Raw genomic sequence first — 14,584 nt, 5'->3', positions numbered from 1 at the left:
GCACTGTTATTAGAGTTGACAAATGAGCAGGGTCTCTGTTTGCCCCAGCTGGGTCATGGCCCTGCTGAGGGAAGAACACATGGTGAGGTCATAAATGCATAATACCATTCCTTTGATCTGGTTGTAAATATGGTAAGCAAACCGTACCACTACTTAATATAAGTTGGCTTGCAAGATACAATTATTATACAAATATGCCATGTACACTCTTCACGCTATCCAACATCTAAAAGTAGTCCAAAACATTTAGCGACTTTTCAACAAAATGTTACTTCATCAGTTTTCATCAACATACAGAATATGAAAGACTAGTTTTGAAACATGGAGATGAGCATGTCAGGGCTGTCTTTGTCATCAAGCATCGATCTGATCACATCAAATGTACCCTCTGCCTCCTTGTCAATCTGTAGCTCAGTCACTATGGTAACTCCAGAATGCTGAAGATTCCATAGGTAATTAACTGTGTACGAAACTGTGTAGTTTCAAGTTCAAGTTTATTGCCATTTGCCAATAAACTGAACCTGTAATACAAATTCCTAACACATATGAGCTTGTACACTTATCAACAATAAATGTAAGATAAAGAAGAATTTGATTAAATGAATTAAGTAGAAGAAATGTGTGGAGCTAAGCAGGACAAGACCTCACTCACCAGAAGTGACTGTGTGTTCCTGTGACTGTGTGTATGTGGAAGGGTGAAGTTTCCAGGTCTAACATGGTGTTACTAAAAGGCAACTGCAAATTCTGTCACCAAAACAAGATTTACAGCAGCATCCACGTACCCATTAAGACCCCCCCCCCCCCCACCCCCATATCACATTACTACATGTGTCATAATTCACACACCAAAACCATACTATCATATAATCAACCAGCATTTCCGATGTAATAACAGTGTTGTTAAATCAGGCTTCATTCCAAAGTTACTGCTCTGTACCAAACAGAAGTATTATGCTGACCTCTCTTGGTGAAAGTGTGAAGTTCAGGTTAACTTTACTGTATACTATTTCTTTACTGTATACTATTTCTACTGTGCAGATTCATGTAGAAATAAGCAAGTATTCGGTTTTACCATCCATTTCTTTACAATCATTTTAAAGACATCTTTAACAATCTACTTTCTACAATGCAATAAATCTTTTATCTGCTCAGGAAAACACAGAAGCACATGCTGAAGATGCTGTAAACACTCTGGAGGAATACAATATCTGGTTATTATCGCTTTCCAAAGCATTCACTCAACCTTAGCAAATATGCAATAACAGCATCTACAAAGCAAATGAAGATGTCTTGTGCCTCAACACCCAAAACTTCTGCCACTAGAAGTGCCAATTTCACTCACAGTTCTGAAAATAAAAGTAATGATCCTGGGTATCCACAGTGAGGCAGTAGAAAACCAACAAACAAACCTTAATAAAAGCAATACATCATCTACATTTTCATTTAAAAAAGAAAAGTGTATGGTAATGAGCCATAAAAAAGTCTTAATAAGACATGTAAGGCATCAGCCTCTGAATATTAAAATAATAGAAATCCTTCAATGTCTAGGTATAGTTAGGTATAATTTAGGTGCAGTTTCATGGTAAACTGAAACATGACAGTTGGGCAATGACTGTGTAAAAAACAGAAGAGGCTATGAGAAGAGATTAGCTGTTTTTTATATTGTAGCAGATGTGAGGCCGCTCAATCAGCTGCTGAAGGACATAATGGCCCTCACTGAGCCTTGGAGGAAACCAGTCAATCAGTCTGGGAACATTTTAATACACTCACATGTCCTATTCCTCAGCCTAAAACCAAAATCGAAACTACTAAATGTGAGGTACAGTAAATTTTTCCTGATATAGTAATTTGCAACATTGCCTGTAGCTGATGGGGTGTGACTTGATATAGTTGCAATTATAGTTTAGATGCAGGTCTCCAATGATCAATTATAAAAATAAAAAAAACTGTAAACGATGTATTGGTTTTTGAGAAATCTGACAAATAATTCTTCAGTTAACACGTCAATGTCTTTTTAATCACATACAGTATTAATTGTTAAAATATTTCCAGAAAAGAACATCTCAGGGTAAACACTGCCAATAGAACTATAGCTTCGGTACATAAGCTCCGGTAATGTACATTTTTGTTTGCAAAATCACTCAAAAGAATGGAAATTAAAATCACCACCACTGCCCTAACTCAACTGATGTACAAACATAGTGTCATTCAGTTTTCAACTTTCTGGTAATACAATACAGTAACAGACAACATTTAAGTCTATTATTTTAAAATACCATAATGCCTGAGACCATTTCATTTCCAATCAAAAGTTATTTCTATTTTTCTAATTATAAAATGGGTGACTTCACATGGTATGGACAAATCTTGCCCTCTCAGAAGAGCACAACCCTTTGAATGTTTAACCAGGAGTGGGCGCTGTTCAGCCACAATAAGCGACTGCACTGTGCACTGTAATGGAGCAATAGTGAAATGTTCTACTTCCTCACTACAAAACAGCACTGCACACCAGTCAGTTCCCACTATTTCTCTCTCTGCTTCTACCTCTCAGTATGTTTTCTGACTTTCATTTTTTTCTCCCTCTTGCTGCTTTTGGCACACTCACTGCCTTCGACTCATGTCTCAGACTTACAGGACAAGAAAAGCACCCTGTCCATTATTTTGTTTTAGATTGTAGTGGTATGACAGCATACTCTGGTGGATGAGCATGTGCTGCTGTATGGGTCTGACAGCATGGAAAGGTTTTTTTTCCACCTAGCAGAAGTGGGGAGACTGCAGCTACTAGCTGCATTATTAATGGTTATCTTTCAGACACCATCTCCGGTCCCTACCTTGAAACTGGGGAATGGAAAAGCCCTGCACAAATCTGCCTGTTTCCACAAACCCTCCACCCAAAACAGAACCGCCATGGCGCCGCAGTCCGAAGACAGACAACAACAATGATGTACCAAAGTTAAAATGCCTTTCTAACTTCTTACAGAACACCAGCCCAGAGCCTTGGGCTAGATGGGACTCTATTCAAAGCCAGCCTTCAGGCTCAGAATGGGACTGGTGGGGAGGCAGCTTGAGGCATTTGAGCTTCCATATTAAAAGGAAGAGGATTCCCACAACATGTCTTTGAAGTAATTTTCTGAAATGTAATGTTATAAACACAAAACAAAAAGAGAAAGCAAAGGACAAATGTGCAGCGAATGTATTTGGACATGGAACTTTTTGTTTAGAAAGGGAAGCAAATGAGTTGAAGGATGATGTGTCCTCCTCTAGACCACTTCAAAGGCAATACATGATTAACAAAGAGAAAGAAGGAATACAGTGCTGTAGGATTTGAATTTGAATAAACAATCACTCAGAACCCTTGGGTCACAAAGCAAAGAGACACAATAAATTATCTAATAATAAAGCAATGAGTGGATACCATATTTAAATAAACTCTCTTGACAATTCCATTTTAAAGTTCAGATGTCAGATCTGTTCAACCCTGAAATCCATCACTTTGATCAAAAGGTCAATGTATCATTTAAAGATACATGTTACAGCTCAATCAGCACTTGTGTGGACATGTTTTTGTCTAACAAGCTGGTGTTCATTTGGTCTGGTGCAGTGTTTTGTGAATTGTCTGTTCACCATGAGATGGATGCACTCCACAAGCAAGTTACTGTACTGTAGTGCTGCTGACACTGACCTTATTCCATCAATCTCACATTAAAACACTCCCAGCATTTAAATATTTCAAAGAGCTCTTCAGCTACCTCTGCAGACTTTCAGTTCATGGTGAATCACTCTACACTATAGTATCAGCCATCCTAGACTATAGCGCACTCTTCCTGAACCCTCACACCCAATCACAGACAGCTGTTTGCATGAAGACGTTGAGGAAACTGTCATTTTACAGGCTGATGGACCCATCCATTAGGCTGAATCTGGGAATCGAATGTATATTCAACATTATGGTGTGCTCTTTGTTGGGGAAGAATCACATGTGGAAGAAAACAAAACAATTGTTCCCCTCTTACCTCTTGCTCAACACAGACAGTTATGGGGAAATAGTCAGTTGGTATGATTTCTATTTTCAACATCTGGTGAGATTAAAAGTAATGATATAAAATTCACAAATTTTAAAGTTTACTAAAAATTAAAGAAAAAACACACTTAATTCTGCATGGCCTTCAGAATCATACTACTTTCACATAGACTGTGCCTTCTACTGTAATCTATCATGTAATGTTTACTTGACCATCTACTGTAGTATATCATAGAATTTTTACTAGCAGTCTCTGATGAGCATCTGAAGCAGTGTGAGAATAAAATTCCCGCTAAATTCCACTCCCGCTCTGAATCTTAGGGCATGAATATGTAAATTAGGGTTGTTCCAGTGATTGATTACCAGTAAAGCACGGTTTTAAAAAATGACTCAATTAACTGCATATAGAAATGGAAGGCAATTTAAAAAAATGAAAATGAAACACTGCGAACATCTTAATAACAAGGCTTATTGTAAGCCTTACAGCAACATAAGAAATGCAAACCTTAAGTATTAGGAGAAAGTGTCAAAGGAAACTCTGTGGTGAGTGTGTCCATGTTTTCATGAAGGGCAAGATAGGATTGCCTTTATCTTACATCTTCTGCTTCCAAGAGAGGACATGATGTCAAGACGACATCCTGCCCTTAACAGCACTCTAGGGAGTGGGTCCAGAGGAGGAGGAACCACATGAATTTCACATCAACCTTTCCCATCCCCAAACCTCAGTTCCCACAAGGATACAACAGGTATATAATATAAATTCAAAGAGGTGCCATTGTTGTGGAATGCAATTGTAGTCTATATAAAGTATTTAGTATATAAACCAACGTAGGCATTTAAGAAACTATAGTACACATTAATTGTACATTAAAACAACATTATGACATTTGTTGTGAACACTTAAATAAAGATAAATCATCTATAAAATCAAGGTAAAAATAAATAAATCATGATTAACTGCTAATCCATAAATGAATACAAGTATACTACTACATTTACTCAATATGTTCCCAATGCATTAGACCAGATACAGATGGTCTGTGTTACTATAATTACTTACCAAATATATCCAATATGTGTTTTTAATTACAACACCATGCGCAAGGTATTCTTTGTTACTTTCAGTATACTTTGAAGTTCATCAACATTTAAGTACACACACTTACGTTGAAGCTGCAAGACCAGAGAAGAGAACATAAATTAAATAATTAATGGTTAAAATGCTGAGAGTTGTTCTGCTAAGCATGCCAGTGCTAGACCTCCCAATGGGGTACAGGCAGTGACCCGGAGTAGAGGTAGTTAACCTACGGCTTTGGTTTGACAACAAAGCATATATTTATCAAGGAGGAAAAGTATGATTGAAGGGCCATCTTCCTTTTCTCATTCTTGCTCTATTGTTGAGATCAATCTGGCATGATCTCTTAGCCATTAAATTAATGTTACAACGATCAATTTAACAAGCACTGCTACCAGACTGCAATAAAATATATAATGTATGCTGATATGCTGCCTTATATAGCAGAGCATCTGGCACTCAAGTCAGGGCCAGTGGGGTTTCTTATTTTTAGTCTAAGTGCAGAGACTTCAGTGTGCTTGTAACCCCTGTGGCTTGATAACACTCCCCCAGTGAATGTGTCTTCAGAGAGAGATGAAGGTGCAGTGACTTCACTGAAGGGTGCACAGCTCCACTGAGATAGAACCACCAGCACCCATCCTGTACACGGAGGGAGGTCTCTCTCTGATCCTCTCTCATTTAGGTTCCTCTTCAAAATTCTGAGCTCTTGTAGTGGGTGTTATATAACTTTATGAAGTGATTATGCACATGCAACATTCTAAACGTGGAAAATGATAGACTATTGTGTTGAGATTCTAGGCCAATTCTGTAATGCTCTTCAACATTTCACACTGTGCAAACATGCTTGTTTTGCCTGTGGATGGATTGCGTTTAAGCAAAGCTTAATTCATAAAAAAAAGATGTAATATTAAAATCGTTCAATTAATCAAAGTCAACCACCAGGTTAATCTAAATTATTAATACTCCATTCATTTTTCATAACCCCCTCTTTGTATAAGGTTTGTATCAAGAGCAGTTCAGAAATTTTAGAAAGTCCTCTAACCGGGGCACGGTAAATAAGAGCGACCATGCGAAAGCCAAAAAAAAGCTTCATGTCATATAATATGTTGGATTCATGTTGTTTTTATGTTTAAGCCAAAATAGATGCATATTATTTCCACTAGTAGGACACCCTAGAGGGCACTGCATCATGTTTTCTCCACTGGTAAGGCTCCCTAGAATGGACTTCATCACATTTGCTTGCAAACTGGGCCACCGTACAGGACCCTCTATCATGTTTAATTTACCATAGGGGCATCCAAAAAGGCTCTTTTGCTAGCGTGAGGGCACAAGAGGGGGTTAGTTGCCCCCCCCCCCCTCTCCCTGAGTCCACCACTGGCAATCAAATGTACAAATGTGTTTGTTAATTGAACGTGTTCTGCATAATTAATCCATATTCAGTGTTTTGTAGTTCTGTTGTGCAAGTCTGGTTGGTTTGGGATTGTTGAGGCAAAACTGATGCTATTTTGGGAATATGTGACCTATATCTACGTTGGAGATAAACGTTCCCACACTATTTTAACAAGTAAAAAGCAACGAGTTAATGGTGAACAACTACTGTACATATTTAATTTGGATTTATGAATGTGATGGGGCTATGTGAAAACAAACATGATTCTTATGATAGGTTGAATACAGTGCTGTCCCTCACAAACGTAAATAGGTTAAAACCTTCGATTAAGACCTTGACACCAGTGTGCGGATTCAGGACCAAGGCTAGTTCCTGGCGCCTGTGTTGCTGCGCGCGGACTGCAAGGCAGGAAGAGGCCATCGCTGGCGCTTTTCATTGAAGGAGCAGCTTTCACTCAACTGCACCCCTCCCCCTCGCTCTACCCCTTCTACCTCCTTGCACATCTACGACGGTGACTGGCGAGTTAAAATACAGAAAACACGTAAGCATTGACGAGTGCAGGCGGAGACTGTGTCTTTGCGCGCAGCATCACGGATTTCTCAGAGCATCAGACGTAGCCTATTCTCTGCATCACGTAGAAAACCGTATAGAATTAAGATAACGTTTCGAAACCAGGGTCAAGTTATTCAGAATCGACCTTTTAGAAAGGACATTTTGGCTGAATTCCTTACACATCGACCAATTTCAGTCAGTTATCTTCATCCTCTTTAGGGACAAGATGTTGGATCCATCGTCCAGCGAGGAGGAATCGGATGGGATAGTGGAGGAGGAAAGCAAGGAGGTGATGGCACCCCAGGCCGGATCCCGCATATCTCCAAGCAGGACCAGCGAGAGCTCTGGCGGACTGGCGCCGAGCAGCAGTCGCAGCAGCGCCCGACCGACTAGTCCGAGTCCGTCGGCTGCCAGTGAGCACGAAAAACAGGAGGTGGAGAATTTGCAAAGGGAGGAAGAGGAGCGTAAAAAGAAGCTCCAGCTTTATGTCTTTGTAATGCGGTGCGTCGCCTATCCATTCAATGCAAAACAGCCCACTGACATGGCACGGCGACAACAGAAGGTAAGGCCACCGTGGAATGACACAGAAATCACCACATGCCAAACGATTTTTTTTTATCAGTGTGATGCATTCACTGAGGACCTAAATAGCCTACTGTCCCATATCATGAACATTTACCCAATACCTCAGTCATAGTAATTAGACTGAGGACTTTCGAAAATGCAGGTTGGGTCATTAATTGATTAGGCTACAGAATAGAAAAGCAGATTGGAATGAAATCGGCCACTCATACACGAGGCATCAATGATCTGAGGTCTGTAGCCTATATTGAGGGGACCATGGCACTGCAGAGGTCTGTCAAACAGACAACATTAGATTATTTTATAAGCATAAATAAACCATCACCTGAAATAGTCTGACAGGACAGTTAGGTGGGACAGCCAGGCCAAAATACATCTAGTCTGAAAGGATCGATAGACATAATCAAAAACTGTGTAGCCGTTTGTGTAGCCGTTTGAGACCCTCCGTAGTCATGTGACTTGCTAATGTTCAGTGGACTGTAGGATCAGTGTGCGTCTAATCTTAGCGGATGCATGCAATTGTAGCTCATTTGCGCCATCACTTGCCCCGTCGATTCGTTTTCTCAAGGTGACTTTTATACTGGAAGCAGACGTCGGAGCACTATGTCTGGAGTTGTAGTTGATATGGTGTTTGTAGGCTACAGCCTGCACACCACAACTCTACTCATCTATTACTTGCTGCAACAGCCGACACCTGCCAGGCCCGCTGTCCTCTATCATAAACCTCACTTGCATCAGGCCTACTTTAATAGATTAAGCTCTATCACAAATCATTGCGAATCAGGTGTGGTCCACACAGCCTAACTGTTTAAGCTTGCTGTATTCTGAATTCTAAGTAAGTGTCAAGGTTGTAATGTATTTTCGTTTTAAAATAAGCTTATTTGTCAAATACATTTTTAGACCAGTTAGGTTTTTTAATTCCGTAATGAAGATTGTATTTCATCATTTCAATTCACAGGCCTGGAACTTATTTTAGGAATGTATAGCCTACTGCAGACGGTTGGTCAAGTAACTCTTTGTCAAACTAATTTAACTGTATCCTAAACTTCAGCATACACATTTACATAAAATACATAAAATGCCTTAACAAATAACACACAATTAGTGGAGATAGAATGTAGGTATTGGAAGAATATGCTAGTGAAACCAGTATAATTTCCAATCAAATGTTTGATAGAGGCTAGAGGGTATTCAGCTACTATGACTAAACATTGACTGCAGACAGTACACTGTTTGTATAAGCCTCTGCTGTTGCAACCCCATAAGAAGTCCATCTCATTTGCCACAATTCCTCATAATTATTGACCAGAAAAAAATAATATATTTTACAGCCTATAGCTCTTGACTTGTTATAGATTAGTCACAGAAATATGATGAAAGCATTTCTGTAATGAAAGGACTTGAAAGCCCTCTGTGTAGCTTGTGGAGCGGCAGAATGATAATCCGTTATTAGGAGCTTTGGCACCCAAACAGCAGTGACTGGGCTATCACTGTGAAACAGGCATAGGCAGCCCAGTGTCCAAGCTGGGCTTGGACACTGGACACACATATTCAACAAAGCTTGGGCTTTGTTGAATATGTTTCATGATTGCAGTTATTTTTTCTTTTGTGCATATTATGTATTAGGACACCTTTTATAAAAGTATATACCAACAGCCCCCTTGACATGGTCTTGGCCCTAAAGACTATGTTAATGGTTGAATGAATTATGTACATGAAACCTGTGAGTGCTCAGATCTCCCAAGGCCCAGTCAACCCATCTGTCAGGTTGGGTGGTGGGGTGATGAGCCCAGCACCACTATTCCAGCACTGCACTCCCCTCCTCTGCTGCCCTGTGACGCCACTCAGCTTCTGGAGAACAGAGTTTCATGATTTCATTGTGAACCAGATTTAGACGCAAATCAGTGCATGGATGAAGTTAGTGCTCCTGTAATGTAGTAGATCTAGCAATTTGGTCCTCCCTCAGTTGCCTGCACAGGTCTGGGAAAACCGTTGAAAAAGTGGAACCTCTTTGTACCTTCACATTCTGTTGGGTGATGAGAACCATTGTGTTTGTTAAAGGGACTAGAGACATAGGACATAGGCACAGAGGAACTGCAGTTATCCACATGACCTCCACTCAATGTCCACTGAGCTGAGGAAAAGACAAATGATTAATGCCATTATAAAGTCATTTCACACCCATAGTTAGGATGAAAATGAGAGACAGTGGGATGAAAACATTATGAAGATGGAGGCATGTAGTCCACTTATTTAAAGACAGGAGGATTGATATTAACACGAGAAACATCACATAATTCAAAGGTCTGGAAAAATCAGGGACAGGGAAAATAATTTTTCTTTGCAGAACAGACTTTAATTTAATGTACAGGTGTACGGTAGTCTAGGATAGGTCAGTATACTACAGAATACGGTAGCTGCACTGAACTGTATGTTTCAACTCAACCAATAAGTGACACAGCAGTATCATCAGTAATCATACCCTAATAATATGGATTGTCTTTGGAAATGAAGAGAGCAGACATGGATTGTGTACAGGCCATCGAAGAGATAACTCGGTAGTCTATTAGGTGAGAAGAAACAGATAGTTGAGATGGGAATTCTTTTTGTCAAGGTTACACTGGAAGCGGGGAGGTTAATATGTGCTCTGTGGCTATGGATAATGAAGAGCTCACACTCTCCTAACAGCAGGACAAAGGTAGTGAAGGACATTCAGCTAAATGTTATGAGATCCATAATGCTGTCTAGTGTTGCCAAGGTTGTGTTTAGGTCAAGTAGTATGACAAACAGTAGTGTCAGATGGTTTACAGCAGTCATATAATCCTGGAAAGACAACAGTATATGGTAAAGTGTTTACAGTAAATAGGGAAACGTCTTAAACAAAACAAAAAGAGGTGTTATTCAGAGCCAGTAAGTACATACATAGTACATATTAGATGGTGAGTGGACATTGTGCTGATCCTGTATAAACTTTAAATCTGGATATATAATGTACTTGGCCAGTATTTACATTTAGTCATTTAGCAGACGCTTTTATCCAGAGCGACTTACAGTAAGTACAGGGACATTCCCCCGAGGCAAGTAGGGTGAAGTGCCTTGCCCAAGGACACAACGTCAGTTGGCATGACCGGGAATCGAACTAGCAACCTTCGGATTACTAGCCCAGTATGCTTTTAAGACACATGCATAGTGTATGAAAGCTTACCAGAAATAACCATGCCTTGTTTTTATTAAAACTGTCATGGTGCCATGTATGCATTGCTCATTCAGCCTTATTTCCAGACCACGATTGCTTAAGGACTGGTGGACCATGCAAGCAGCCAATGGAAGTTACATGACACATTGGGATTGACAAGTCATTCATAATTGAAGCCTCCAGGCTGAGAGGACCAAGCACACATGCCCCATTCTATAGTTTAGATCACCTCTAAAACATAATGATTTCAACATCCATACCAGTTACATATCTCTGTTAGCGATGTTGCAGTTAGACCATGTAGCTCTAAACTCATCACAGAAACATTTGAAAATAGAACATTTACATTGGGCTTTATAGCAAACAGTGCTTTGAAACACAATGTAGTGCAAAGAAAATGAACAAAGACAATTTCTCAATTGATGTATTATGTGATTGATTTAAAAAATGGGATGTCTAGAAGGTGGTTTTCATGACTGTGCTATAAATGGACATATCATGTGTTTAGAATGCATACAAACACTTTTTTTCACTAGCAAGCCTGTTTTTACCTTTGTCTGTCTGTGATTCAGTGTATGTGTCTTTGTATTTACAGTATTTTCATAATTCACTGGTGCTCCAGCTGCCCTGTTTCATAACAATGTTGGATATGGCTGACGTAATTCATAACAATAAGATGTTCTGCAGCATGGTAATTAAACACTAACCTATGTGTCCGTTTGAGCCCAATAAACCCTTGTAAACGTCAGCTGTCCATAAACCGACAGGTCAATTAGAGAAGATGAATGGTAACCGCCTACGATTTTCGTTCTTCCCAACAATAGAGACCTTACTGTACATATTGAACTAGCTATCATTGAGGGAGAGAGCACACACAAAGCACAACCGGACCCTTTTGTCTGCGAGAGTATGCAGAACTTGAGGAGTGCCTTCTGATTTGAAGACCATTAACTGTAAATCCGTATGTGCCTAGCTTGACTTGTCCTTGTGTATTTGACGTTACATTCTTGCCTGCTCCAGTGCAGTCTGTTCTCTTACATGATATACTTTTTAAAACTTCCCCATGTCTTCAAACCACCTGACCACACCCCTCGAAATTCTGACGGAAGACCATTAATCCGTTTGAGGCCATTTTTCCACACAATGTGCACTCCTCAGTAGTGATTCAGTAGCATTTAATATATGTTAGCTGTTTATATTTAATCTCATAAAAAGTCTTAAATTGCTGGTAAATGACCTCCAACAAAATGCAGGTGTGTTGCGGAGGTGTAGGAGGAAGCGTGAGATGGAAGATTGTTACATAAGGAGAACTGGGATAGACGGAATGTGAGCCAGGCAACATGAGATGGGATTGGACAATGAACAGTCTTATCACCCAGTAGGGACAAAAGCATGAGCTCATGAAACTCATTACCACAATTCCCAGCTGCACCCTTGCAACAGTACCTCACCCTCCTGCACCTCTTACCTCACCCTCTTGCCCCTCCTCCTGTCCCTGAAGCATCACGAGACAACAACAGCAACGTACCGCAGAGCAGCTCGGGTCCTCTAGGAGCTATGTGGGCTACAGAGAGACACTCAATACAACCCTGTTATCCTGCTACCCCCTCCACACACACACACATTACCCACCTTTCACAGCTCCACCACGAACAGTGACCTTGTCATCTTGACCTTCTGTCTTCCTCTGAGGGAAAAACGGCAATCAAGGCCCAGTCTCGCTCAGTAGGATTGGCATTAAAAAAGATTTGCCACATTTATTCTCAGATTAAGGTACATTTATCTGAGCACTCGTTTGTTTGCTTATATGCAATCCATGTTTCAGGTTTAGATTTTTGCTGGATGTACAGTATGTGACAGAATGTTGTCTGTGATGCAAGCGTTTTGAAGTGCAACATGATCTTCCTCAAATCTGACAAACACATGAGGGGATTGCTTATCTTCCTCTTTGTTTTCCTTCAGAGTGAAAGAGAGAAAGAAAGAGAAGGAGGGTGGGGGGCAAGGGAACAGGGGTGTCCCCAGGAGAGGATTGGATTGGTTTGTCTCCGTGATGAGTGTAACCTGATGTCTCGTCACAGACTGTTATAGCCAGTGGTGGCCATGCTCAGTCAGATTGTATTCTAGCCCATCCAAGCTTTGCTCCACTGCCTTTAAGCTGCTGCTACCATGGACTGCCGACATCTTGCCATTAATCTTCATACAACGTTAAAATGCCCATATTGCTACTGCGTAGGTATACTTTTGATTTACAACAAATTCAGATTTGCCAGGTCAGAGGTAACATGAAACAGGGTTTGATCCACTGTAAATATGATATGATTATAATATATTATTATACTGTGATTGATAACTAACATGGGGACCTGAGCAAAGCTCAGCACATAAAGAGAGTGCAGCTGAATCTTTTAAGAGACCCAGGAATGAAACCAGCTCAGACTAGCAGCAGCTTCGTGGGCACTCTGAATCTGGGATGAAGACAGGGAGGAGGAGGGTGGGGGAAGGTGGAGCTGAACATTGTGTTCCTCTACAGAGCAGCCCTACAGCTTGAGAGTTTGACAGGAGCTTGGAGTTTGGGATAGAGACAGTTGCCCCTATTTTCCTCCCTGTACTTTCTGCTGTCTCTGTAGACAGGGAATACGACACTCCAACTCTATCCAAGTTATTAAGACGTGTATGTGTGTATCTTTGCATGTTGTGTGTAGGTGTGTGTGTGTCAGGCTGGGTGCATCTGTGAGTTTCTGACTGCTGTGCCTCTGTGTTTGCTTCTGGCCACAGCGAGTGTGTGTCGGTGTGTGACTATCGGTGAGCGCTAGCTACTGTTCCTGTTTGTTGTTTACTTAGAGGGTGGCTGCTGCTGCTGTCATCTGGATTCATGACAGAAATGTGTTTTGTCTGACCGGAGGTTACTTTCTCTCATCACGTCCTCATAAAATATAGATGGGATTATTGAAAAATGATGTACCCCCAAGCACAATATCTTATTTTGGCCACCTTCAACAAACAGCAGACTTTGCTTTCTGTATTGTAGCTACTACTCATTGGATAATATGGTGTTTTGTATTTCATCTTACGCCTTTTTAAAAGTACCTTCAAGCTGCATCTGACCAAATTTGCTGTCTGCAGTATTTGTTACCTAAACTGAAGATTGTTATGGACAGTGATGATGACTGTAATACTGACTGCAAGTGAAACACCAGGCTGACATTTAGACAAGTCTGCCTTGGAACAGCATGATGGATGTGTGTAAGACATAGGTATGATGTGTGTGAAGTGTCTGTGACATGTGTAATGTGTGTGACGTGTGTGCGTGCAGTCAGTGTGTTTGTGTGCCTGTATTTCAAGTACACATTCCTGATGAACAGTTCTTATCTTTTGTAAATGAGTTCAGTATTCCAATATTGGTTGATTGCATACTCAAAGTAATGTTGACAGTTTATGTTAGAAGTGGAGCTTCAGTCGTCAAGATGAGTCATAAGATGTGTTTCAACACCCTCAAAATAACACTGCATAAATTAGTTTAATATGGCTTCTGACGCTTGACACAGTGTGAAGTACTAAATGCACAGCCATTTTAGAAGTTACACTCTGAAGTGTACTCGCATCCTCTTGACATTGTGCATCTTCATGTTGCTTCCCTTCTACAAATGATGAGTATCCAGCAGGAGGGTTTACTGTGTGGGGCTTGCAAGGGCCTCATCAAGCAATATTGCGACACCATTCACGCTACTACAGTATGTAGACAAGGATCAAGCTTTCACACACACGCAA

The 14,584-nt window shown here is 40.5% G+C and overlaps 1 protein-coding gene across 14 annotated transcripts in view; it reads left to right on the top strand.

The window, feature by feature from the left end:
• Positions 1–7,030: 7,030 nt before the first annotated feature.
• Positions 7,031–14,584, top strand: part of cadpsb (Ca2+-dependent activator protein for secretion b) — a 55,126-nt gene continuing 47,572 nt past the window's right edge. For 5 of the 14 annotated variants that reach the window (XM_062468803.1, XM_062468726.1, XM_062468759.1 and 2 more), the window contains exon 1: positions 7,032–7,600. In XM_062468803.1, coding sequence (XP_062324787.1) covers positions 7,265–7,600 — 336 coding nt within the window. In that variant the 5' untranslated portion in view covers positions 7,032–7,264. Of the gene's footprint in view, positions 7,601–14,584 lie in introns of all 14 variants that reach the window. The other 9 variants (XM_062468752.1, XM_062468712.1, XM_062468744.1 and 6 more) reach the window with 2 other exon arrangements.

The sequence above is a fragment of the Osmerus eperlanus genome, chromosome 1 (genome assembly GCF_963692335.1).
Source record: "Osmerus eperlanus chromosome 1, fOsmEpe2.1, whole genome shotgun sequence".
Lineage (NCBI taxonomy): Eukaryota > Metazoa > Chordata > Actinopteri > Osmeriformes > Osmeridae > Osmerus > Osmerus eperlanus.
The sequence above is the reverse complement of the archived record's forward strand: the minus strand, read 5'-3'. Positions and strand labels throughout refer to the sequence as shown.